The sequence below is a fragment of the Lissotriton helveticus genome, chromosome 3_2 (assembly GCF_964261635.1).
Source record: "Lissotriton helveticus chromosome 3_2, aLisHel1.1, whole genome shotgun sequence".
NCBI classification, from domain to species: domain Eukaryota; kingdom Metazoa; phylum Chordata; class Amphibia; order Caudata; family Salamandridae; genus Lissotriton; species Lissotriton helveticus.
The window spans coordinates 449,434,124-449,461,671 of record NC_136062.1 but is presented as its reverse complement, the minus strand read 5'-3'; the positions used below and the strand labels follow the sequence as shown (position 1 = coordinate 449,461,671).

The following is a 27,548-nucleotide window of genomic DNA, read 5'->3' as shown; positions in this document are numbered from 1 at the left end:
CTGTCACCCAGGCACTCGTCACCAGCCGACTGGACTACGGAAACGCCCTCTACGCCGGAACCACAGCCAAGCTACAGAAAAGACTCCAGCGCATCCAGAACGCCTCCGCCCGACTCATCCTAGATGTCCCCCGACGCAGCCACATCTCCAGCCACCTGAGGAACCTGCACTGGCTCCCCGTCGACAAGAGGATCACGTTCCGGCTCCTCACCCACGCACACAAGTCTCTCCACGACCTGGGCCCCAAGTACCTCAACGACCGCCTGACCTTCTACACGCCCACCCGCCAGCTACGGTCCACCAGCCTCGCCCTCGCAGCCGTACCACGCATCCGAAGAGCCACCGCCGGAGGAAGATCCTTCTCTTACCTGGCTGCCAAGACTTGGAACTCCCTCCCCATCCACCTTCGGCTCACCCAGGACCATCTCGCCTTCAGGAAACAACTCAAGACCTGGCTGTTCGAGCAGTGGCATACCCCTCCCCCCAAGCGCCTTGAGACCCTCCCGGGTGAGTAGTGCGCTATACAAATGGCATGATTGATTGATTGATTGATTGAGTGTTCATTAGAGCACTGTGCGGCAAGTGATCTTTCCAAAAGGTTGCAATGCGGTGAACAGTGGTATTAATAGTTTACAATGCAGTGAGTGGTCTTACTAGTGGTTAATAATCCAATAGCGCTCATCATTATGGCACTGTGCTGCTAGTGGTTTTACCAATAGTTTACACTGCAGTGAACAGTGCTAATACTAGTTTACAATGCAGTAAGTGTTCTTACTAGTAGTTATTAAAGTAGTGAGTGCCCTTACTAATAAAATAACTAACATGCGCTGAGTGATGCTGTAGACAGTTTCTAATGCAGTGAACGGTATTATTAATAGTTTACAATGCAGTGAACAGTGTTATTAATAGTTAACAATGCAGTGAGTGGTTTTAATAGCAGGTAATAATGCAGTGAGTGCTCTTTTCATTAGGGCTTTGTGCTGCAAGTGATCTTTCCAATAGTTTGCAGTGCAGTAGGTGGTCTTACTAGCGTTAATAATGCAATAGTGCGCTTATAATTATGGCACTGTGCTGCAAGTGTTATTACCAATAGTGTACACTGCACTGAATAGTGCTATTAATAGTTTACAATACAGTAAGTGTTCTCTCTAGTAGTTAATATTGCAGTGAGTGCCCTTACTAATAGTATAACATGCACTGAGTGCTGCTATAGATAGTTTCTAATGGAGCGAATGGTCTTACTAATAGTTTACAATGCAGTGAACAGTGGTATTGATAGTTTACAATGCAGTGAGTGGTCTTACTAGCGTTAATAATGCAATAGTGTGCTTATCATTATGGCACTGTGCTGCAAGTGTTATTACCAATAGTGTACACTGCACTGAATAGTGCTATTAATAGTTTACAATACAGTAAGTGTTCTCTCTAGTAGTTAATATTGCAGTGAGTGCCCTTACTAATAGTATAACATGCACTGAGTGCTGCTATAGATAGTTTCTAATGGAGCGAACGGTCTTACTAATAGTTTACAATGCAGTGAACAGTGGTATTGATAGTTTACAGTGCAGTGAGTGGTCTTACTAGCGTTAATAATGCAATAGTGCGCTTATAATTATGGCACTGTGCTGCAAGTGTTATTACCAATAGTGTACACTGCACTGAATAGTGCTATTAATAGTTTACAATACAGTAAGTGTTCTCTCTAGTAGTTAATATTGCAGTGAGTGCCCTTACTAATAGTATAACATGCACTGAGTGCTGCTATAGATAGTTTCTAATGGAGCGAACGGTCTTACTAATAGTTTACAATGCAGTGAACAGTGTTATTAATAGTTTACAATGCAGTGAGTGGTTTTAATAGCAGGTAATAATGCAGTGAGTGCTCTTTTCATTAGGGCTTTGTACTGCAAGTGAGCTTTCCAATAGTTTGCAGTGCAGTGAGTGGTCTTACTAGCGTTAATAATGCAATAGTGCGCTTATAATTATGGCACTGTGCTGCAAGTCTATCTACCAATAGTGTACCCTGCACTGAATAGTGCTTTTAATAGTTTACACTGCAGTAAACAGTGCTTTTAATAGTTTACACTGCAGTAAGTGGTCTTACTATTAGTTAATAATGCAGCGAGTTCCCTTACTAATAGTATAACATGCACTGAGTGCTGCTATAGACAGTTTTTAAAGCAGCAGTCGGTCTTACTAATAGCTTACAGAGCAATAAGCGATCCCTCTAATGGTTAATAATGTAGTAAGCACTCTTAATAACAGTTTATAATGCAATGATTGCTGTTTGTAATATTTCAGTATGGAGCAATGATCTTACAATATGTTTGCTGCTCTGCAAACTCATATTAATAACTTATGATGTAAAAACACTCTTACTAATAGGTTATAATGCAGGAAACCCTCTTGTTAATAGCTGACAATGCACAGAGTGCTAGTCCAATAGTTGACATGCTGTGTTCTGCCAGTAGCTTAGAATGCAGCCAGCACTCGTAATGACATGTTACAGTGAAGAATGAGCATTCACGTTTGAAGCTGAAAGGTGGGTGATGACGTAGGGTAATGGTGCTCCTAGGCAGTACGCAGATAGTGTACTCCTGTCTGTATTATGTGAGCGATGCATAAAGGGGTAGGGAGAACCACCCTTCTACCTTAATTGTGGCAAACCCACTCAGCAAAACAACAACACAATACAACCCCTTTCACACGCTAAACAGTATATATAACACGTAGGTAACAAAGAGATTTTTATTACCACAACAGCCGAAGCATTAACTGTGCCATTGGACTATTTATTAACGCAACAGCAGAAGCATTATCTGTGCCATCTGATTATTTATTACTGCAACAGAGGTAACATTGTCTGTGCCATCAGACTATTTATTACTGCAACAGTAGAAGCATTATCTGTGTCATTATACTATTTATTACCACAACAAAAGAAGCATTATCTGTGCCATCTGATTATTTATTACTGCAACAGAGGTAACATTATCTGTGCCATCAGACTAATTATTACTACAACAGAAGAAGCATTATCTGTACCATCTGATTATTTATTACTGCAAAAGCAAAAGCATTATCTGTGCCATCATACTATTTATTACCACAACAGAAGAAGCATTATCTGTGCTATTGCACTATTTATTACCGCAATGCTTCTGGTGTTGGACTAATAAATAGTCCGATGGCACCGATAATGCTTCTGCTGTTGCAGGAAAAAATTGTACGATGACACAGATAATGCTTCTGCTGTTGCAGTAATAAATAATCTGATAGCACACATAATGCTTTTTCTGTTGCATAATAAATAGTCTGATGGCACAGATAATGCTTTTTCTGTTGCATAATAAATAGTCTGATGGCACAGATAATGCTTTTGCTGTTGCGGTTAGAAATAGTCTGATGACACAGATAATGCTTCTGTTGTTGCTGTTATAAATAGTCAGATGACACAGATAACGCTTCTACTGTACCGGTAATAAATAATCTGATAGCACAGATAATGCTTCTTCTGTTGTGGTAATAAATGGTATGATGGCACAGATAATGCTTCTGCTGTTGCGGTAAAAAATAGTCCAATGGCACAGATAATCTGTGCCATTGGACTATTTATTACTGCAACAGCAGTAGCATTATCTGTGCCCTCATACTATTTATTACCACAACAGCAGAAGCATTATCTGTGCCATCAGATTACTTATTACTGCAACAGCAGAAGCATGATCTGTACAATTAGACTTCTTATTACCGCAACAGCAGAAGCATTATCTGTGCCATCAGAATATTTATTACTGCAACAGCAGAAGCCTCATCTGCGTCATCAGAATATGTATAACCGTAACCACAACAGCAGAAGCTTTATCTGTACCATTAGACTTTTTATAACCCCAACAGCAGAAACATTATCAGTGCTATTGACTATTGATTACCATAACAGAAGGAGCATTATTTGTGCTATCGGACTACTGATTACAGCAACAGAAAAGGCATTATTTGTACCATTTGGCTCTTTATTGACCCCCCCAGAATTAGGATTATCTGTGCCATTGGTCTTTTTATTGCCCCGATCGATTGGCCCAAGATAAAGAAGCATTGTCTATACTATTGGACTGTTCATTCCTAGAAGAAGTAGCAATATCTGTTCAACTGAAGTATTTATTGTCCCCAGAAGAAGAAACATTATCTGTGCCATTGTACTATGTATTACTGCAACTGCAGTAGCATTATCTGTGCCATCAGTTTATTTCTAACTGCAACAGCAAAAGAATTATTTGTGCCATCAAACTATTTATTATGCAACAGCAGAAGCATTATCTGTACCATCAGATTATTTCTAACAGCAAAAGCATTATCTGTGCCATCTGACTATTTATTATGCAACAGCAGAAGCATTATCTGTGCCATCTGACTATTTATTATGCAACAGCAGAAGCATTATCTGTGCCATCAGACTATTTATTAACGCAACAGAAGGAGTATTGGTGCCATTGGACTATCTTTTTCCTACTACAATAGAGGTAGCATTATCTGTGCCAATGGACTATTTTCTGACCCCAGAAGAAGAAGAATTATATGTGCCATTGGACTCTCTATGACCACCAACAGAAGAAGCAACATCTGTGCAATTGAACTGTTCATTGCCCCCCAGAAGAAGGATTATCTATCCCATTAGACTATTTATTGCCCCCCAGAAGATGCCTTGTTTGCCTTTTTGTTCTGACACTCATCAATTATTGTGCACCTCTCTACAGTTTTTGTAACTCTTTCTAAGAATGTTGATGACATCACACCTATGTATGAGCAATGCATCGTACTTTCTCTCTTGTTATTGTATGAATTATTACTACAAATCCTTACACTAGAGTTTAGGTTGTTGTTGTTTTTGATAGTGTATTGCATTGGCAACAATACACTGTTTTAAAGGGTTTTTCTGATTAGCTGATTCAAATATACCCAAAGGGGGTTTCTTCTTATTTCCAGAGTATCTACACCCAGCGAAGCTACTTGAGCGAAGCCTCTTTTAGATGTGTTTCACTCTTGGCATTGTGGTACTTGTAGTTTAATATGCTATGCTGATTTGTATAGCGCACCAATCAGTCAAGAGGGTATCTAGGCACTTGGGCAAAGTGTGTGTTCCCCAAGGTGCTTATATTAAGAACACGTCTTCAGCTTCTTGCAGCACTCGATAAGTGATGAGGAGGTTCTGATGTGCTGAGGGAGGTCTCAAGAAGTGAGGAGGAGGCTCTGATGTGTTAAGGGAGGTTTCAAGAAGAGAGGAGGAGGCTCTGATGTGTTGGGGGAGGTCTCAAGAAGAGACGAGGAGGCTCTGGTGTGTTGAGGGTGGTCTCAAAAATTGAGGAGGAGGCTCTGCTGTGTTGAGGGAGGTCTCAAGAAGTGAGGAGGATGCTCTGCTGTGTTGAGGGAGGTCTCAAGAAGCAAAGAGGAGGCTCTTGTGTACTGAGGGAGGTCTCAAGAAGTGAGGAGGAGGCTCTGAGGTTTAGAGGGAGGTCTCAAGAAGTGAGGATGAGGCTCTGAGGTGGGGAGGGAGGTCTCAAGAAGTGAGGAGGAGGTGTTGAGGGAGGTCTCAAGAAGTGAGGAGGAGATTCTGAGGTGTTGAGGGAGGTCTCGAGAATCAAGGAGGAGGCTCTGAGGTGTTGAGGGAGGTCTCAAGAAGCGAGGAGGAGGCTTTCAGGTGTTGAGGGAGGTCTCAAGAAGCAAGGAGGAGGCTCTGAGGTGTAGAGGGAGGTCTCAAGAAGTGTGGAGGTGTTGAGGGAGGTCTCAAGAAGTGAGGAGGAGACTCTGAGGTGTTGAGGGAGGTCTCAAGAAGCAAGGAGGAGGCTCTGAGGTGTTGAGGGAGGTCTCAAGAAGCAAGGAGGAGGCTTTCAGGTGTTGAGGGAGGTCTCAAGAAGCGAGGAGGAGGCTCTGATATGTTGAGGGAGGTCTCAAGAAGCGAGGAGGCTCTGATGTGTTGAGGGAGGTCTCAAGAAGCAAGGAGGAGGCTCTGAGGTGTAGAGGGAGGTCTCAAGAAGCGAGGAGGAGGCTTTCAGGTGTTGAGGGAGGTCTCAAGAAGCGAGGAGGAGGCTCTGATGTGTTGAGGGAGGTCTCAAGAAGCGAGGAGGAGGCTCTGATGTGTTGAGGGAGGTCTCAAGAAGCAAGGAGGAGGCTCTGAGGTGTTGAGGGAGGTCTCAAGAAGCGAGGAGGAGGCTTTCAGGTGTTGAGGGAGGTCTCAAGAAGCGAGGAGGAGGCTCTGATGTGTTGAGGGAAGTCTCAAGAAGCGAGGAGGAGGCTTTCAGGTGTTGAGGGAGATCTCAAGAAGCGAGGAGGAGGCTCTGATGTATTGAGGGAGGTCTCAAGAAGCAAGGAGGAGGCTCTGAGGTGTAGAGGGAGGTCTCAAGAAGCGAGGAGGAGGCTTTCAGGTGTTGAGGGAGGTCTCAAGAAGTGAGGAGGAGGCTCTGATGTGTTGAGGGAGGTCTCAAGAAGCGAGGAGGAGGCTCTGAGGTGTTGAGGGAAGTCTCAAGAAGTGAGGAGGAGGCTCTGTTGTGTTGAGGGAGGTCTCAAGAAGTGAAGAGGAGGCTCAGAGGTGTAGCAATAGGTCTCTAGAAGTGAGGAGGAGGCTCTGAGGTGTAGAGGGAGCTCTGAAGAAGTGTGGAGGAGGCTCTGATGTGCCAAGGGAGGTCTCAAGAAGTGGGGAGGGGGCTCTGAGGTGTTGAGGGAGGTCATTCCATGTCTTGGGTGCGATGTAGGAAAATGAGCGAACTCCAGTTTTGCTTTTGTGGATGCGGGGAGTGTGTATGAGTGAGAGTGAGGCAGAGCGTAGGTGTCTGGTGGGATGGTGAAAGTGTATTCAGCTGATCAAGTATTCTGGACCTGTGCTGTGTAGGGCTTTGTATTCGTACATGAGAAGTTTGACTAAGCTGCACTTGTGAATGGTGAGCCAGAGTTGTTTCCTGAAGTGCAGTGTGATGCGTGTGTGACGTGGGAGGTCGAGTGTGAGGGGCTGCATTCTGGGTGATCTGGAGTCTGTGTAGAAGTTGTTTGGAGATTCCAGCATAGAGAGTTTTGCCGTAATCCAGCTGCTGGTAATGAGTGCCTGTGTGGTGGTCTGTCTGGTGTTCTGCAACAACCATGTGAAGATCTTTCGTAGCATGCATAGGACTTGGCAGCAGAAGGTGTACACTGCGTTGACTTGTGCCGTCACTTTGTGCTTGTCATCTGGGGACGATCTCTAGATTTTTTGTGTGGTCTGTGGGTGGTGGTCCTTGACTGACGGCTGCGAGGTGGAATCCCAAGGTGACGACTTTTTGCCAAAGCCCAGTACTTTCTTCTTGTCTGAGCTGAGCTTCAGGCAGTTGGTTCGCACCCAGTCTGCTACCATGGCCGTGCAGTTGCTGAAGTTAGTTCTGGTGGTGTTTGTTTTCTCTGTCAGGGAGAGGATGAGTTGGGTGTCATCGGCACAGGAGATGACGGTGATGTCTTGTGACTGGATGATGTTGATGAGCAGTGTCATGTATATGTTGAAAAGAGAGGGGCTGAGTGACAATCCCTGTGACACCGCATATCAGTCTCTTGGTCTCTGATGAGATGGGTGGCAGCCTGACTCTTTGGGTTCTACCCGTGCAGAAGGAACAGATTTATTTGAGAGCGGATCCTTCTTTGCCAATCGCATGGAGTCTTCTGATGAGGGTGCTGTGGGCCACGGAGAGGCAGAGGAGGATGCTGTTTCTCCTCAGTCCAACATACTTTGAATGTCTCCGGTGGCCACGGTGAGTGATGTTTTGATGATGTGGTTCTTTCTGAATCCTGATTCAGAGGTGTCTAGAAAATGGTGTAATTTTAGGTGGGCTGTGAGTTTTTTGTAAACGTCTCCCAATCACAATGGCTGGATAGGGGAGCAGGAAGATGGGTCAGAAGTTTCTCCGTTGATTCTGGTCGGTAGTGGGCTTCTTGAGGAGGGTATTCATTTCTGCAACTTTCCATTCATCCGCAAAAGTGGCGGACGTGATCGAGGTGTTGCTGATGTGGGTCAGGGTGGTGCCGATCAGTGATGTTCCCAAGTTGGCGATGTGATTTGGGCCTGTTTCTACTGGTACCCCTGAGTGGATGACCCGCTTGTTGCCACAATGTTGTTTCGGGTCAATTTCTCAATCATTCATTTTAATCATTGCTAATGCTGGCATAAATATTTTGCTTTTAATTCTGTTCTTCAGAGAACTATGGAAACTCTTTATGCTGACTTAAGTACTCACGTTACCTCTGCGAATGATGCCACCCTGGTGCAGGCCAGCAAGGCCTCGAATAGCCTCAAAATATGTTTAAAATGGGAGATGTGGCCGCACTCAAACAAATCACATGATTACATCCCTGAAGCGTGCTTCTACCAACACAAACTCTTTTCCGTTCATTTCCCTGGTGACATTATGGTACTTGTAGTTTTTAATTCAATAATTTTTATCATTACAATTCCTGACCTATTTTTAGCTGTTTTCAGCTCTTTAGAGAAATATAACAATCAAATATACTGACAGGTGCAGTTCAGTCATGTGATGTGGTAGGTGCTAGAGTTACTTCAGCAAGGGGGTTCTATCCAGTCAGGCACTGGACATCCATCGAATATATTTTAAAATGGTGCTGCCCGTGTTTCCAAATAAATTGGCATGATTATACATTTTAATACTACTTAATTATAGCGCTTAGAGGCAATACAAATGTGGTCTGACTCACTGTATTCAAGAAAGTAATTATTAGTATTTTATTAACAGGGGACGTAGAGAGCAGTCCAATGCATCGATTGACACAGGAGGACGTCATGCAATCTTAAGTTTAATGATCATGCTTAATAATAGCATAAACGTTTTCTAAGCGCATCTAGTTATGTGACACAGGCAGGGTAACATGAACAAATCTGATTCCACAGGCACCACTATTTACAAACAAATATGCTTTTGCTGCCACATAGTCCATTACATGTTGCACATTTTTCAGAGTTATCACAAAAAATTAGATTTCAATGTGGTGGGAATGGATGCACACAAAATACATACAAGTGTTGTACATGCTCCTGATTCTTATACATGGTTCAGAAAGGAAACAAAGGTTCCGTAGCCTTTGTTATTCCGATTTCTTTAATCTTTGTTTCAAATTACAAACAAAATGACTCCAGCCAACACGTTTCATTCCTCTCCACTTATCAACTTCTTCAGGGCAATTTACTCAATCACCACGTCTCTGTGGATGCAAAATCATCTAGGAGAGACTTAGATATGCCTTCTCCTTCTTTCAAAGACAAATGAATGGCACATAATGTGTGCTACCTACAGTGATGTCAATAGTTCCATGTAGAGGTTGAAGAAGGTGGGAAGCAGGATAGAACCTTTGAATATTCCATAGGAATAGATCTTTAGATTTCTATCTGAATGAATTGGTGGAGGTTGAGGAGATAGGCATGTCCTTCCAATAGCCCCTCAGTAGCACATAGAAGACTGTTCAGGGGTCAAGGGTAGGGCATGAGGTAACTCCTTTGATGTCCTCATGTGATCAAGGGATGGAAATGTCACATCTACTACCCCTGGCATTCTGTGAAACAACACTCGTGAGTAGTTCAGCGGGGAAGAGCCAGATGTGCTTTCCTATTCACGTGGCCCTCGCGATGAACCTGTGTGTGTTGGCCAGATGACTTGTCAGGGTGCCAAAGAACACTTCATTTCCAGTCTGAGCCCATCTCTACTCTTGGAGACATGTGCGTGTTCAGAATCACACGCTCCCATTGAAGGAGGCGGCCTACGGCTCGCGATATTGAATTTGTCGTCAATAGGAGAGCTCTACGTAGCCAAAAGTGATTCTGACAGAGTGCATGCTGGGCCGGCCGCACCGCCAGCCGGAGGTGATTGCCGCATAAATCCCAATAAAGTTGGGATCAAACAGGCTGGACAGATGCTGTGGTTTAATATGTGGTGCACATCAGGGGGGCTGATCATGCTAAGCGGTGGCTACAAACCCCAGAATTCTCCACTATGTGCCATAATCCTACTTCATAATCTACAGAGTACCCACAATCGAACTAAGAATGTCTTCTAATATTGTAATTCATACTCTTATCTGTTGTAATATTGTAGATTGCACTCTAGAGTATTTCAACACTCTAACTTTATATCTAGTGCATTCCAGAGCTGTGATTCTTCATTTTTCGACTTCTAAGGACCCCACTTAATCATTTCTGGCACTCAGGGACTCCCAATGTCTCATTATTGGAATCCAGGGACCCGCACTGAACATTATTGAAAGCTGGGGACCCCGGCAAAATTATTTTCCATGATTTATACCGCAAAACAGTACACAGAAATACAGAAGTAAGATTTCATCAAACAAAGAAATTCTGAAATATTTGATTAAATTCTCAAACAAATATTGAAAAAATCTAAATTTTAAATATTGTGCTTGGAAGGTTTGAGTTTTTCTAAATTCAATTTAGCCCACTCGTTGTGCCTACTATTCTTTGTTTGATGCTCAGCCACTGCTCCCATGAATCAATCCCAGGATGCTAATTTAATTTTAAGCCTCCACTGTCAAATTCCTTCACATTTACAGGACGTTTTAAGGTGTTCATTTGTACATGTTGCTTTTTATTTGTATTCTCTTTGTAAATATTTTAATATTACAAAATTTTCTAAGCAGTCACGGACCCCCTGAGGTGGGTTCGCTGCCCCGAGTGACACCCCGGACCACTGGTTAGGAACCACAGCTCTAGTGTGCAGCAGTGTGATTCGCACTTTAAATTGTTTTTACGTTCTAATTTGCAATTTAGATTATATTTACATTCTAATTTGCACTCTAGGTTATTCCAATACTGTAATTCGCACTCTAGTTTATTGCATCTTTCTAGTTCGTTCTCTAGAGTATTTCAGCAGTCTAATTTACGTTCTAGAGTATTCCAGCTGCCTAATTCGCACTTTAAATTATTCATACATTCTAATTTTTGCTCTTGATTATTCCAATATTGTAATTCATACTCTAGCTTATTTCAGCATTCTAGTTCACACTCTATAATATTTCAGAAATATACTACGTTCTCTGGATTTTTCTAGCGGGAAACAGCGGTTACATCACGGTGTTCACTGACCGCAATACCTTTACAACGCAGGCATTACTACGCAAGTCATTACAATGACTGGCGCTGGATGGCGCTCTAAGCTAAGGAATAGTATGGTTTATTATTCCAACACCTTCCCTACTGTAACGTAGGCTGGAGTTGGAATAGTAAATCTTACTATTCCTAAATGCAGCGCCCTCCAGCGCAAGTCGTTCTAACGACTTGCATTGTAATGCCTGCATTGTAAAGGTATCACGGTGTGAACACTGCAACATCGTATATTCGACAATTTTACTCGCAGTCTACAGTATTCCGGCAAGTTAACTTACAATCTAGTGGCCAGCATTCAGAGTTACACCCCAGAGCGTCTCTACATTTTCATTAACGATCGCCAGCGCCTAGAAGTATTTGAGTTTTGGATTGTGCACAATGCAAGCAAGCTGAATATGTACTAAACTGTCTCACCTTTACAGTCCAAATCTGACGTGCAACAGCATTCTATTTCACAATGCACATACATTACAACATATAAGGCTCTCTCTGGATAATGTGAACGCTGGAGTTACACTTTTTATCAGCGATACACAAACAGAAAAACAAGAAACTATTCATTCATCAGCGTCTAATGACTTACTACTGTGAGCTTTAACGATGTTGTGAAGTCACTACAGGAAATGACGCAGTCTTTTTCGAACCAGTAAAACAAATGTAGAAATTCACCCCTGGGGAGACTAGAACAATGATACCAGTTCTATCAGTTGAAAGCAGGGCTGGCGAACAGGATTATATAGAGTGAGATAAAGTAATGCGTAAAGTGCTTCTCCCTACTACTCACTGAAAACATTCTGGGACGTATTTACAAGCCCCTTGCAACACTTTTAAGCCGCTGTTGCGTCACTTTTGGGACGCAGCGGCGTTGTAAACAATGCGCTATGTTGCGACACATTTACAACAACGTGACGCACCTAGGGAGATACGTCAAATTGTATAGCCCTGCATCACGTTCCGTCGCAAGAAAGCCTCGTAAAAGTGACGCAGTGAAAGATTTTACTGCGTCACCATTGCCTCAAAACCTTACGCCTGCTTGTAGCAGGCTTAAGGAGTGACGCAGCACAATAGGAGTAGGCATTCCTGAGCATTGCCGGAGTTGCTGGAGTTGCGTTGTGCTTGCGACACAAATCCAGCAATCCATTACCTTTACACCAACAGATGCATGACACATCTGTCAATTCTTGCGCCATGGTGTACTGCATTGTAAAGGCGACGCATCTATGGTGGCACATAGGTCTTTTTGCGTGACACAATTAAACTAACGCATCTCTGCTAAAATGAAGAGATGGGTTAGTTCTTGAAAATCTGCCCCTCTATGTGTGCTGAGAAGCCTGCCAAACAACTGCTCCGGAGCTGAACTAAAACAGTCTCTCCTATAGTCGAGCATTCGGATTTGTAAAGTTATACTTAGGTTCCAACTGAGTGAAAGTGCCACCAACTCATAGCACCAACAGGAAATCAATGAGTCTAAACAAAATCCACGCAAATCAGTGCAGAGTCCTACACCGCACACCTGCCAGGCAGTGAGAACATTGCAGGGAAGAGCCTATCTCCTTCCTACTCTAGTCCAGGTGGACTTCAGACTCGAGGAACTAGAGCAAGCCTAACAAAGACATCACTCGTCAGGAAGGGCAGCCAGAAATCAACACAAAGACGGACTGTGCTAGAGGGCATCTCAGAGACCATAGCCCCACACACCGCATATTTCACCATCTGCGGCGCAATGTGCGGATTTAAAAAAAATATATATATATGTTTTATCTCAAATGGATCTAAAGTCTTCTTACTGCTGCACGGGCAGAGCAGCGTCAGACACTCCACAAAAGTTAACTAGTCTTTTTCTACTGTTGCCTGCTTTAATCAGCCATTTAAAGAGCTGCCAGCTGAGCCCAGGTAGGATAAATATCCCTATCTGATGGGCTGAGGCAAATGGGTTTGGCGGGCAGCCAGAAACCCACAAAAACCCACTAAATGCTTCAATGTAATTCAAGCCAGTTAGATAGAATGATTCTGTTGTCTACTTAGACTATCTATGAACATAAATTCTTGTTTCCATCATTGAGACTGTTTTCACAATTTATACACCCTTGTTGTGTAATCCGGGCTCCATTGGCCATTACTGTAGCCCAGGAGGCTAGCTTACTTCTGGATAAAAACTGAAAAACTGCAAAGTAGTTACTGCTAATCCGACCTCTGGCCACAAGTCACATACTGACTTTGTCAACTCTGGTGTAGCTTCTCTTGCCAATAAAGCTGGTTTGAAGTTTATGGTGGTCTGAACTGGACAATTGTAATGTGCCCCGTCAACTCTCTCCCGACATTTTAATTCACACTTTATACGGCCCCACCATTCTACTTTACGATCTGGTGTACAAACGTTTCCAGAGTGTCTCTGCCTTTTACTTTGCACTCTAGAGTGCATTGAAATCCTGCTATGGACTTCTAGTTTCCAAACATTTGAATTCCGCTTCAAGAGTATCTTCTAATGTTCTACTCTACATCCGGTTTGTTGAAGATTTAGGGATATCAGCAACCAGAGAGAGAATGGGTTAGAGAACCAGACAAAAGGGCTGGTGGTTCTCCCAAGATGATTCAATAATGTTGATTTCAGACTAATAAAGGATGCAGCTGCCAGTGGCGTCCGTACTCTTGAAATGTAAAGTGGCGGAGATCTAAGAGGTAGCAGAAAAGGATTATACACTAAACAGCCACGTATTAAGCATCCTTCTGTGAGAATCTTCTTTGGCCGTAAGCCTCAAATCTAGAGATTCGATTGCCGTGAGCCTCAAAGCTTCTTTGGCCTTGAGCCTCAAAGCTAGAGGTTCGATTGCCGTGAGCCTCAAAGCTTCTTTGGCCTTGAGCCTCAAAGCTAGAGGTTCGATTGCCGTGAGCCTCAAAGGTTATTTGGCCTTGAGCCTCAAAGCTAGAGGTTTGATTGCCGTGAGCCTCAAAGCTTCTGTGGCCTTGAGCCTCAAAGCTAGAGGTTCGATTGCTGTGAGCCTCAAAGCTTCTTTGGCCTTGAGCCTCAAAGCTAGAGGTTCGATTGCCGTGAGCCTCAAAGCTTCTTTGGCCTTGAGCCTCAAAGCTAGAGGTTCGAGTGCCGTGAGCCTCAAAGCTTCTTTGGCCGTGAACCTCAAAGCTAGAGGTTTGATTGCCTTGGTTGCCAAAAAGGTGATAGAACGTCTACCTCTTTTTGCTAAACTGATCCCAGGGGATTTAAGAAGGTGACCCAGTGAGGATCTAAACAATCTGGAAGTATAATAACAAATGAACCTTTTGCTGAGATATTTAGACCTGAGTTGTAAAATGATCTATGGGCCAGCAGAAAAGTGTTCAAAAGTATTAGTTTTTTTGTTATCTGCTGCCAATGAAGTTATCTAAGATGCAAAGAAATGGCCATTCTGCAAGGCATGTGTAAGCTCAAGATCAATCGAGCTGCTGCATTCTGGACAATCTGTAATCAATTGGTCAAATAATGAGGAAGTCCTAAAAGAGCTTATCTGCAAAGTCGATCCTTGATGTGACCAAGCATGGACTATCGTTCTTATGGTCTCATTAGAATGAAGATCCAATGTTTTTCTTAATAAACAAAGAAGAGAGAAACAAGTGCCAGCCACCGAGATGATTTGAGGCTGAAAAGAATGCTCACTGCCATATTTAACCCCAAGGTTTTTTTGCCACAGAAGAGGAGTTACGAGAGTCATCCATCCACTTACGTCACCAGTTGCTCGACCAATCTTCTTGAGCCGTCTCGAACAGCAAGATTTCGATCAATATTGGAATTGCACTTGAGTCTGCTCTTATTTGTCCAGTCCACCACCGGGACCAGACAATTTTCTAAACCCTGTTGGATGATAGTGGCATTTTTCCCATGGAAAGAATAAGTTGAGTGTCTTCTGCATACGAGATGACTTGAATCAAGAATGACTGTATAATCAGGGCCAGACGAGCCATGTAGACATACAATAAAGTAGGATTCAGGGAGGTTTCCCCCCATATCTTAGAACTTTATCGCCAGATTGGAGGGTGCCAAGTGACTCCGATTGACCCCTGTTGCTGTAGAATGACTTGAGTCACTGTATCGCTTTCCCAACGCCAGCCAGCCTCTGAAGAAATGTCAAATGTGATTTCATATTGTACACCGCCAAAAGATCTAACAAAATCAGGGTGGTGCTCTGACTGTGATCTAGATAGGATTTGAAAAGCTCTGACACATCAAGAGGTGCTGTTTCCGTGCTGTGCCTCAGACAGAACCCAGACTGCGAAGGATGTAATAGATCAAAGTGTTTGAAGTATTCTGACAGATGGTTGGGCATCAGCTTCTCTAACATCTCAGAGACTACTGGTAAAAGAGAAATATGCCAAAAGTTAGGGAGAACTCTGGGGTTATCCGCTGCTTCTTCAGCAGAAGTAGAAGGTTCAACAGCTCTATCTAGAGAGGGACTAAAAATAGCATCAATATCCGATGAATGAACTTTATGACTCTCCAGATGGGCATGGGTCATTCGAAGACCTGTATTTAAAACTGGGTCTCACCCGATTAGATTCTTTTAATGTGATGTCTCTAAACTGGGATAGGGAATTATCCACTTTAGGAGTAGATTTAGCTGGTAGATCCTACTGTTCATTTAGACAGGAGGGGTCCAGCAGCACATCTTGAATGTATTATAATTTTTTCTCAAGAAAAGTGGAAAGATTTCTGCAGAGGTACGTTGACAGAGTAATTATTACACTACAAGCATCAGGATACATAAAAGATTTAAAGAACCACCAAGCGCTATTGCTAAAGACTCGAGAAACAATGGCGCACCATAAGGAACCCCTCGGACAGAGCCGCTCACAAAGCAGCCCTCATCAATTACCACCTGCGCATCAAGAAAGCCAGGAGAGCGGCCTACAAAGCCTGCATCGATTCAGTGGCCAACCACACGAAAGAACTCTCAAACTAGTCAAAGAATCCTCCAACCCAGCAACCTCAGACAACACTATCTACCCCTCCCAAGAACTCTTTGACACCCTCCCGGACTACTTTCATAGCAAGATCACCATCATCTACAACAACTTTGGCTCCCAGCCCACTGCTCTCAACCTCAACAGCCTCAACCAACCAGTGCACACCAGCAGAACGATCAACACATGGGCTCATCTCACCACTCTGACCATCAGGCCATCATATCATCCATTCACTCCAGGGCACCCACAGACCCCTGCCACACCTTCAACCTTGGAACCAACCCAATCAGCAAGGAACTTAGCAGGATCATTAATATCTCCATCTCGAGAGCAGTCTTCCCGGACAGTTGGAAACATGCAAAGGTCAGACCCCAACTAAAGAAACCCTCTGCTGACCCTAATGAACTAAAAAATGATTGACTGATCTCCCTTCTCCCTTACCCAGCCAAGGTACTCGAGAAAGCCATCAATTAACAGTTTCCCGAATAACTGAAAAGAAAACACCTACTTGATGCCTCACAATCAGGATTCCGTGCCAACCACAACACTGCGACCACGCTGATCGCTGCCTCAGACGACATCAGAGCCCTACTCGACTGCAGAGAGACAGTGGCGTTGTTCCGCTCTGCTGCGTTCAACACCATTTGCTACCACACCCTCTACAACAGACTCTCCAACAACAGCATACAGCAAAACTCCCTCAAGTGAATCTTTTCCTTCCATACAGGACGCACACAGAGCATCTAGTGTCCTCCTTCACCTCCGAACCCAAGGACATCATTTGCGGTGTACCCCAAGTCTCATCCTACAGCTCCACCTTGTTCAACATCTACATGACCCCCCTTGCAAACAACTTCAGAACCCATGACCTCAACATAAACTCATACACAGACAACACTCAACCTATCCTCTCGCTCACCGAAGACCCTTCCACCACCAGAACCAACTTCTGAAATTCCACGACCAATGTAGCCACTTGGATTCGAGAGGCAACTGCCTCAGACTCAACTCCAACAAGAAACAAGTACTGTTCTTCGAGAAGAACACCTCCATATGGGGCAGCTGCTAGTGGCCAGCAGAATTCAGACCAACACTCACACCAACAGACGATGCTTGCAACCTCGGCATCATCCTCAACAGCGATCTGACCATGAAACAACAAATCGTACAATCGCCTCCTCCTGCTTCCAAACACTTTCATGCCCTGCAGAATCTTCAGATGGATTCTTGTCAACATTAGAAAGACCTTCTCTCAGGTCCTCATCATCAGCCACCTCGACTACGGCAACACTCTCTATGCCGGCATCTCCAACAGGCTTCTCAGAAGACTCCAGACCATACAGAATGCTGCAGCCAGACTGATCCTGTACCCCCTCAAATGTATCCACATCACCCCACCTCAAAAACCTCCACTGGCTCCCCTTCCAGAAGAGATGCCAGTTCAAGATCCTCATACACGATCAAGAACCAGCCTACATCAACCATCAACTGAACATCTAAGTACCAGCAGACACCTACACTCCTCATCACTGGCCCATGTGCACCCCCCCCCCCCACATCCATCGCAGCCTCAGTGGGGGCTACTCCTTCTCCTACATTGCAGCCAAGACCTGGAACGACCTGCCCCTCCATCTCCAAACAGCACCCTCCCTGGCGGACTTCAGAAAGTAACTAAAGACCGGATGCAGAAGTTGCACCCGCAGCACCCAGATACCCCAAGGGGTGACAGTACTGCACTATACAAATAGATTGATTGATTGATTGACAGATATTTAAAAAATTCATGTGGGGCATTAATTTTTTTAGAATAATATTCTACCTGAGCTGAATTGATGGCTCGACAGTAGCATCTTGAACATCATAGTCCTCCTCCATTTTCTTTCCAGTCCTCTTTATTCTCCAAGAGGCCAGCAGAAAACCAGGGGCTGACAACACCAATCTTGGAGAGCAAGAGAGCTTGACAAGGGCGAGTTGATCAGAAACTAAGGCCAGCCACTGGATGACGTGACCCACGCCTCATCCACAGTGCCATTCAGGGATGGGCTAGAATTGGCCAAGAGGTTGGAGAACTTTAATCCCGCTCTCTTATCCCAGGACCGAGTTTTTTTGCCACAGCATCTGCCTGGCCGGGGTAGTGAGAATTAGAAACACTAAAGGGAATAAGAAAGTGGTTTGACCAAAAAAGCGGAGCTGTAATACGAATACCCGAGGCAGGTTAGAACAAAATCGTGGGTAAGGTATGTCCCGCTACCTGGGTGTCAGAGTACACAAAGTGATTCGTATTTATGCCAAGGAAGGTGTCCAATAATGCTTGGGCCAGACAATGATTGTTGTCATCGACCTGGAGATTAAAATCTCTTAAAATTGAGAAATTCGAATATTTCATATAATGAGGGATTAGGAAGGAGCCATGGGACACCACACTAGGTGGCACCAAACTGCTAGAAAGGAGCGGAAAAATATCTGCTTTGTGCAGGGACAGGGAGCGCTCCCACGGAAACATGGCATTTGTCTTGGAATGTCAACATTCCTTCCTCTGTTACTCTAAGTAGCACAGTATGCGAATTCAAAGGGCACACCGAGTGTGGGTATTCAGGGACATTTGAAGGACAGTGCAATAGCTGGATGGATGAGCTACTGTCCCCCCACCTCCGGGGCAGTTCCCTCGCCTGACAAGCTCAGACTGACTCATGAAGACTTTGTGAAGAAAGTCTGACATGCACGTGCCCTTGAACTTTCTTTTTTTTTCATTTCAACTTTTTTTTATTGATTTAGTCATCAACGCTTTGTCGTTACAGGGTGGCAGCCCAAACTGGCTGTGTTTGTTGACGATACAGTTACACACAACAGAGCCCAGAGGCACTGGTGTGAGAACTCCAGATTTACTCCTAGAGTCCTTTACTCCTGCCCACCTGCCCCAGTGGAGCCTGTCCTACTTTTAACAAAGTGCCTGCCTGGGAGAGGACAGAGCAGAGAGAAGACACTGCCCTATCAGAGTCTCCCTCTGAGCAGGGAATGTGAGATGAAGGGCAAATGTCATCAGCTTGTCTTCATTTCATCTTTAATTTCCTGCAGGCCTCAGCCCCTGGCTTTGTGCTGCTCCCAGCCGCCTCCCAGAGTGCAGGGGAGGGGGCGGGCGCTCCCCACAGATGGAAACAGACTCTGGCTGAGGCCCCGCCCCTTTGGCAGCCATCTTCTCCTGCTAGCAGAGGATTACCAGGCAGTAACTTTCAATATTTTGCATTTGCCAGATCAAGGTTCTGAGGTGGGATGGTGGGATGGGGCGGGCACGCGCCCGCCCCATCCCACCATCCCACCAAGCCTAGGTGGCGCGGGTCGGGCGTAGACGTCACGTCTGTTTGCCTTGGATTGCTCTGTTACTTAGCCAGAGGGCAACTTCCAGGCCTGGAACCAAACTCCTGTGATGGAAAGAGAAATACTACTCTTTACAGCCAGGAAAGAGCCGTGTGTGGCCAGAATATGCCCGCGTGGAGGGCGCAGAGCCTGGAAGGGATTTGGGGGACCGACCGCCTGCGCAAGAGGTAGACATAATGTCTGAGCCCTAAGATTAGCCCGTAAGATAGCGCTGTGGTTTTAGTTCGAGCTGCATGTGTGTTTGTCTGCAGGGTTGTTCCTTGGGCGGCTGGCTCGGCCTTTCAACCTCTCAAGATTGATACAATGCGTATCACTGCGTAGTACTTCAAGGAGGAGGCCTTTCCAAGAGGAATAGGCCCTGTATACTTTACATCCTCGAAACATTTAACTTGTGCATTGGTGCAGGTGGGTTTGGAGAGAACATCAAGGCGCTAGTCAGCAGTGTCAGTATTTTGTGGTTGTTGTTGCTTACCGCAGTGTTAAAAAGTTCCCAGCTTACATCTGGCTTCTACATACAAAGTTTTTTTGTTCACATAGCCGTCATAGCGAGATATGTTTCCAAAACATTGCAATATAATGTTCCCTCTAAAATCGGCCAAACTGGAATATATGCGTAGAATTTTATCTGCAAGTTTACCCCTGGCAGAGCTTATCTATGCACAGTGGCAAATATAAATGCATAGAGAGTATTCCTCTGAGAGTTCACCTTTCACTGAGCTGTGCAGGAGTATAACTTCTAATGCAGACTTATTTTTCTAGCATTAATAGAGGTTTATATGAAACATTATATCTCATCTGAACCTGGCGCCATTCCCTTTCCGATATATGAGTCATATGTATCAAAAAAGAGTTTTGCAATTCTCTAATTGCGATTTTTAGCGAATCACAATTAGAGAATTGCAAAATGCAATGTATGTAGGATTTGCTAAAAAAATTGTGAATCCTGCATATTCCTTATTTGCGAATCGCAAATTGAGATTCTCAAATAAGGAATACCTTCCCTTTCGTTCCTATGGGCTAGGAGGCCTATAAGAATGAATGGGAAGACATTCTCAATTTGCGATTACCAATTAGAGAATCGCAAATTGAGAATGCAATTTCAAGGTTGCTAGGGTGCCAAAAGGACACCCTGTTGCACCCCTGAAATATGCATGTGTGCACATTTTGCGCACATACATGCCGTAAAGGTACGTATGGCACTTTTAAAAAATCAAAAAAGTGCTTTTTTAAAGAAAATCGCAAATTACCGCCAACTTGAAGTTGGTGGTAATTTGCAATTCCTTAAGGCCTAATAGCAAATTTCTGGTGCTTCCAGAATTGCATTGAAGGAATCGCAATTTGCAATTCCTTAATTGCATTTGCAAAATAGAGAATCGCAAATTTTGCAATTCTCTATTTTGCGATGGCCTTTTGGGATGATACATCCCAAAAGGCTTTTTCCAAATCGCATATGGGCCGATTCTGAGAATCTGCCCGTTTGCAAATAGGAAAAAAGCTTGATACAAATAGCCCTATTTTCTTCTGAGATCCTGACCTCTACATCCTCACTGTAGAAATCTTGGGGTACACTACGACCCGCCTTTGGCTCGGAAACTTTCATAACTACTACAGACTACTTCAAAATTTAGAGAAAAACTGGCAAATATTTCCTGTCGCACAGGCAAGACCCAGATCTTTTGACAAGTCGCTATTTAGGAAATGCAAAATGGAATATAAAAAAATAGAGATCCCTAATAGAGTAGGAATCGATATTAGGAAATGCAAAACCAAGGGTGCCTATGGGCCTAAAGCCCCGATTGATACACCCTCCCCCCCCAAAAAAAAAGCTGCACATGTAGCACAGAAATGCTCTAGGGGCATGTGCGCGCTACATGGCACTTTCAAAATGCATTTTGGGTGCATTTTTTAAATTGCTCATGGCTAACATCGACTAGGAGTAGATGGTAAAAGCATTTCCAAAATGCCCATTCTGCAACCAGGAAATGCTTTGAACATGTGATGAGGAAATCGCAAATAGGAAATCCCTATTTGCAATTTCCTATTTAGGGAATCGTAAAATGCAATGTCTTAGAAATAGGATTTTGCGATTTACTTTCTGCCTTTGTACATATGGAAAGGCAATTTAGCACTTCTTAACGGACTGAAATTGCGATTTGGCCGGTTAAGAAATTCTAAATCCTTTCGTACATCTGGCCGTAAATCTCACCACAAGGACTCTTTCCAATTTCCCCAGATATGCTATGACCTCTCAGGTTCATCAGCCAGCCCCTGGCTGTCCACACACAACAGAGCTTTATACAAGAAATGACTCCTGCTTATTAAATCCTTCTATGTCTCTAACCAAATGCGTAAATACATCTCTACTGGAACCTTCCCCCTCCCATCCCAACCAAGCCCAGGTCGAGGTTTATTCTTTTACTTACTGAGTAGCCTAACCCTAGAAAATTATTCTAACTGCTACCAAACTGGAATCATTCCGAGCTGCTCTCGAGTAACCTCACTTCTTACAGGTACATAACTGACTCACACCCCCCATATACAAACACACAAGAGAAATGCACCTGTCTTTATGTTATCAATATCCATCCTTCTTCTAACCAATCGCCTCTCTGTATCCACTCAAACCTGGTAACGTCACATGTACCGCGCGCAGAAAGAGGCCATCTTTGTGATGATTGGGAAAAACACTGCATTGAATGTCTCATCTTCTGAAATGGGGCGAGTTCTTATTGGCTGGTAATGTAGGGATGTTAGGAGGGCTATGGTAGAGTCAGTCACTGTATCAGTTTTTTTTAGAAACCTCTGCCTATGAATCTGTCACTTGCTCATTAAGCCCATCTCCTGGTGGATGTGCCCTACTGAGGCGTGCGCACTATGGGCATATTTGCAAGGAGCTTTTGCAGCCGCTGCGTTATTTTTTTTTACGCAGCCTTGGCGCTATCATTGCTCCATATTTACACTGTGACGCATCTATGCTGATGCATCACTTACTGGCGGCCTGCGTGATTTTTTTCCTTCGTCGGAATCGGCTGTGTCACGTTAGTTTTAATATATGCAGGGTAGGCGTTCCCACCTACAATCCCCCGTAAAAAGGATGCAGTGGTATTTACAACTTTTTCCCAAAGTGACTCATCTTTGGGAGGCGGGCCATTGAGCTCGAGAAGTAGCAAAATACCTTTGCCTCTAAAACCATGCATAGGAAGGACGCATTGGCTGTTTCAGAGGTGTTTGAGCAGCTGAAGTGACTTGAAACAGTGTAAGACGCAATCAAGTCACATCCTCTCAACAGGTAAGTGCACACATAAGGTAGGTGACACACTAAATCACACATTACACACCATTAATGACTTATGTCACACATACGTAAGTATAGTGGTACACATAAGTACACTATGACCACTTGTATGCGTGACATCATGGACCACTGTAATTGAGTGCAAGGTGAGTTTTTCACTTTTTGACACCCATTACATTGGCCCCCATACAGTTGGCTACTTGCGTCCGTCAGAACTGACACATCGCCTCTGTTTTTTAATGCGTTGCTGTAGTTGAGTCAGCCATTTTTGGGCCAGATGCCTTGCGGCATCCTTCACAAGGATTCGTCAGACATGGACTGCTAGTAGGACATTCCCTGGATGTTCCCAGCAGTGAATGGGGAATAACCACTATTACTAATGCGAGGAGGGGGTAGGACAGGAAATTGCCATTGAAACACTAGAGCTCCAACTACAAGGAGAATTGTCTTATTGTTTGTGAATATCGTATTTTTTCTTTGTGTGGTTAGCAGAAGAAGGAAAATGTTTCTCTTTTTCATAAAATTGAGTATTCGGCTGAACATTGTTTTATTGCTGCTGATGTGTACTTTTTGAGTTGTGAGCCCGTGTTCACTAATATGTTTCCACACACCCCCACCACCCAAGGAAGATTTGGACTGTTCCACCACGTTTACCACTGAGAGTCAAGTGCAGAAAGGGTACTTGACCCAGTTGCTCAGAATCCATAGTAGGCAGGGCCCAACACATTGGTAGTAAAAGGCCTCAACCCCCTAGCCCCTGTGTGCCCCAGGGCCCTCTGAAAAGGGGTTCTGACCCAAAGGCTCTAAAGCAAGAGTCATGGGGACCAGGATCTAAAGCCAATATGACATCAGAGAACAAGTCTGATGAGACGGAGGCCGACAGATCTTCCTCATTTGTGATGGAGATCTGTCTACAGAGGTCTGGCTGTCTTGGCAGTATGAAGGGAAATGTCAGGAGAGATTAGTCTCTACGGACAGTGTGGTAGGACAGAATTCAGAAAGATAAGGCTCTGCAGAGAATATCATGGGGAGACTACTGAAAGGTACCAGAATCTACAGTCGGTGTAATGGGGAGAGCTTGAGAGTGACCAGGCTTTGCAGCAAGACTGTTGCAGGGACCTACACCAAGTGGTTCGTAGCTGCTCAAGGGACCTACCTGCACACGTGCTTCCGTCAGGTCTGTGCGCATGGCGAGCTGCTCCCGCGCGTACACATCGGGGTAGTGCGTCTTCTGGAAGACCTTCTCCAGCTCCTCCAGTTGGTAGCTGGTGAACGTGGTGCGGTTGCGCCTCTTCTTGCCCTTGTTGCTCTCCGACTCGCCCTTCTCCATGGGGCTGGGCAAGTCTCCGCTGGCCCTGTCCTGGGACCCCTTCCCGCCGGAGTCCTTCACCGTGAGGTAGCCACTGTCCATCCCTGAGAGGTCGCTGCTCGGAGTCAGCTCGGAGTCCAAGGAGTTCTCTTTGGCTGCAGGAAGAGACAAAGGGGGCAGTTTAGAAGTAGTTTATGTCCTGAGTAGAGATGAAGAGATTCTGTCCACAGACAGAGTGTAGCAGTGCATGGCGAACCCTAATACCACCCACAGAAAATATTACAAATAACTGTGTACAAACTTCTATTATCCTAACTTAAAATAGAAAGAAAAAAACCTAAGGCATAAAAAAGGGGGGAGAAAAAGAAAAAGAGTGAGCAGACTCCTAAACAGGACCTCCAATTATAATAATAATAATATTAACTACACTACTACTATTATCAATACTACTACTACTACTACTACTACTACTTCCACTACTACCACCACCATTAAGAACATGAACAGCAACAAAACTACAACAACAGCAGCAACAGCAACAATAATAATTACAACAATAATAATTAACCCTTTCCATGCTGATGACGGCCCCTGGCCGTCATGCATCACGGTGGGCGTGTGCTGATGACGGCTGGAGGCCGTCATGAACCCACCCACTGTTTAAAAGTGCCGCACAGGCGCAGAATCGCGGCCGCGCCCAAGGGTTAAATAATAATGAAAGTATGTAGCACTGACACGGACCAACCACGGTTGTCATAAGCTGGCTGGTCAGAGGTGTAACACAAGCCCCTGCAGCCCCCGTGAGGCAGAGGTGCCCCAAGCTCCAGGGGTTCCCCTCAGCACAGTACTACCACCAGAGAGTTCCTGATAGAGTCCGAAGGGGGCCCCTGCATATAACTTGCAGGGAGCACCCCTCAATTTACGTTACGCCGCTATGGCTGGCCTATTATGAATCTGGAAGTTACGGCCACACCTCTCATCCTGTAAAATGGGACACGTCGAGGATGTGATATATGTTAATGCCGACTTGTATATGCCTAGATGTTTGCCTTTTATTGACAAAAAAACACCAAACTTTACAAAAAGATAATGATCCCACTCGGACAGTGTTTGAACAATGAACGGAAGGTCAGTCTAGAAAAAAGCGGGAGATGTAGGGATCGGTCCCAAAATTAATGTGTCGTTCCTAACTCCATGGAACATTACGAGGAGGGGAATTCACCTAACTCAAACAAGCACTGGCAAAGCCAATAGGTCTGGATTTTACTTTAGAGTCCTGACTAAAATATCAAATACAGCTGCAGTAAAAAATAAATAACAACAACAAATGATTGCTTTATGTGCACAATACATCCTGGGAACCATTTCATTCTTTGTCTAAAGTCTTCTAACGGAGAGGATTTCTCTATTCCGGAGAGACACCTTTTTCCCTTTCTTTTCACTTTCTTAGAAGGTGTACCTATAATAGGTTTTCACTCCTGTAATTGGTGCCTTTGACTTTATGGCATCACTGAACACTGCCATCTACTGACATGACATCACTGAACACCCCCAACGACTGACATGGCACCACTGAACTCTGCATTGACTGGTGAAAAGCGACTGACATGGCACCACTGAACACTCCCAGAAGCTGGCATCGCACCACTGAACACTCCCAGAAGCTGACATGGCACCACTGAACACTCCCAGAAGCTGACATGGCACCACTGAACACTCCCAGAAGCTGACATGGCACCACTGAACACTCCCAGAAACTGACTTGGCACCACTGAACACACCCAGAAACTGACTTGGCACCACTGAACACTCCCAGAAACTGACATGGCACCACTGAACACCCCCAACGACTGACATGGCACCACTGAACTCTGCATTGACTGGTGAAAAGCGACTGACATGGCACCACTGAACACTCCCAGAAGCTGGCATCGCACCACTGAACACTCCCAGAAGCTGACATGGCACCACTGAACACTCCCAGAAGCTGACATGGCACCACTGAACACTCCCAGAAGCTGACATGGCACCACTGAACACTCCCAGAAACTGACTTGGCACCACTGAACACACCCAGAAACTGACTTGGCACCACTGAACACTCCCAGAAACTGACTTGAAGTAGTGTGGCTCACTGGTTAGAGGCGGCAGACCCGAGAGCAGAGGACGGCCCGGGACCAGGGTTCGATTCCCGGCGCGGCAGGTTTCTGGACCAGGGTCAGCGGACTCGATAATTCTCTCGCCTCGGTGCCCACTCTGATCAGCGATCACACTCGGCAACTCTGGGCATTAGCTTGCCTCATCTTCACTAACGGCCCCACCAGACCGCCGGGGATGCCTGGTCTCACCCTGGAGATACCCATTAAGGGATCATCTCTCAGGGAAGCCAGGAAGGGTTTCGCAGCGGTCGAAGCGCCTTGGGACCCTACGGGTAAGTAGTGCACTATATAAATGCCTATACATTTACATACATTTACATACATGGCACCACTGAACACCCCCAACGACTGACATGGCACCACTGAACTCTGCATTGACTGGTGAAAAGCGACTGACATGGCACCACTGAACACTCCCAGAAGCTGGCATCGCACCACTGAACACTCCCAGAAGCTGACATGGCACCACTGAACACTCCCAGAAGCTGACATGGCACCACTGAACACTCCCAGAAGCTGACATGGCACCACTGAACACTCCCAGAAGCTGACATAGCACCACTGAACACTCCCAGAAACTGACTTGGCACCACTGAACACTCCCAGAAACTGACTTGGCACCACTGAACACTCCCAGAAACTGACTTGGCACCACTGAACACTCCCAGAAACTGACATGGCACCACTGAACACACCCAGAAACTGACTTGGCACCACTGAACACTCCCAGAAACTGACATGGCACCACTGAACACTCCTGTGACTGGTGACAAGCGACTGACATGGCACCACTGAACACTCCCAGAAGCTGACATAGCACCACTGAACACTCCCAGAAACTGACTTGGCACCACTGAACACTCCCAGAAACTGACTTGGCACCACTGAACACTCCCAGAAGCAGACATGGTACCACTGAACACTCCCAGAAGCTGACATGGCACCACTGAACACTCCCAGAAACTGACTTGGCACCACTGAACACTCCCAGAAACTGACTTGGCACCACTGAACACTCCCAGAAGCAGACATGGTACCACTGAACACTCCCAGAAACTGACATGGCACCACTGAACACTCCCAGAAACTGACATGGCACTACTGAACACTCCCAGAAACTGACATGGCACGACTGAACACTCCCAGAAACTGACATGGCACCACTGAACACTCCCAGAAACTGACTTGGCACCACTGAACACTCCCAGAAACTGACTTGGCACCACTGAACACTCCCAGAAGCTGACATGGCACCACTGAACACTCCCAGAAACTGACTTGGCACCACTGAACACACCCAGAAACTGACTTGGCACC

General features: G+C 45.0%; 1 protein-coding gene across 1 annotated transcript in view; it reads right to left on the bottom strand.

Annotated features, from left to right (window-relative positions):
- The window catches only part of ALX4 (ALX homeobox 4), a 188,608-nt gene that overhangs the window by 24,636 nt on the left and 136,424 nt on the right, over positions 1-27,548 (bottom strand). The window contains exon 2 of the mRNA XM_078684685.1: positions 23,920-24,227. Within this exon, the coding sequence (XP_078540811.1) occupies positions 23,920-24,227 (308 nt within the window). The remainder of the gene's footprint in view (positions 1-23,919; positions 24,228-27,548) is intronic.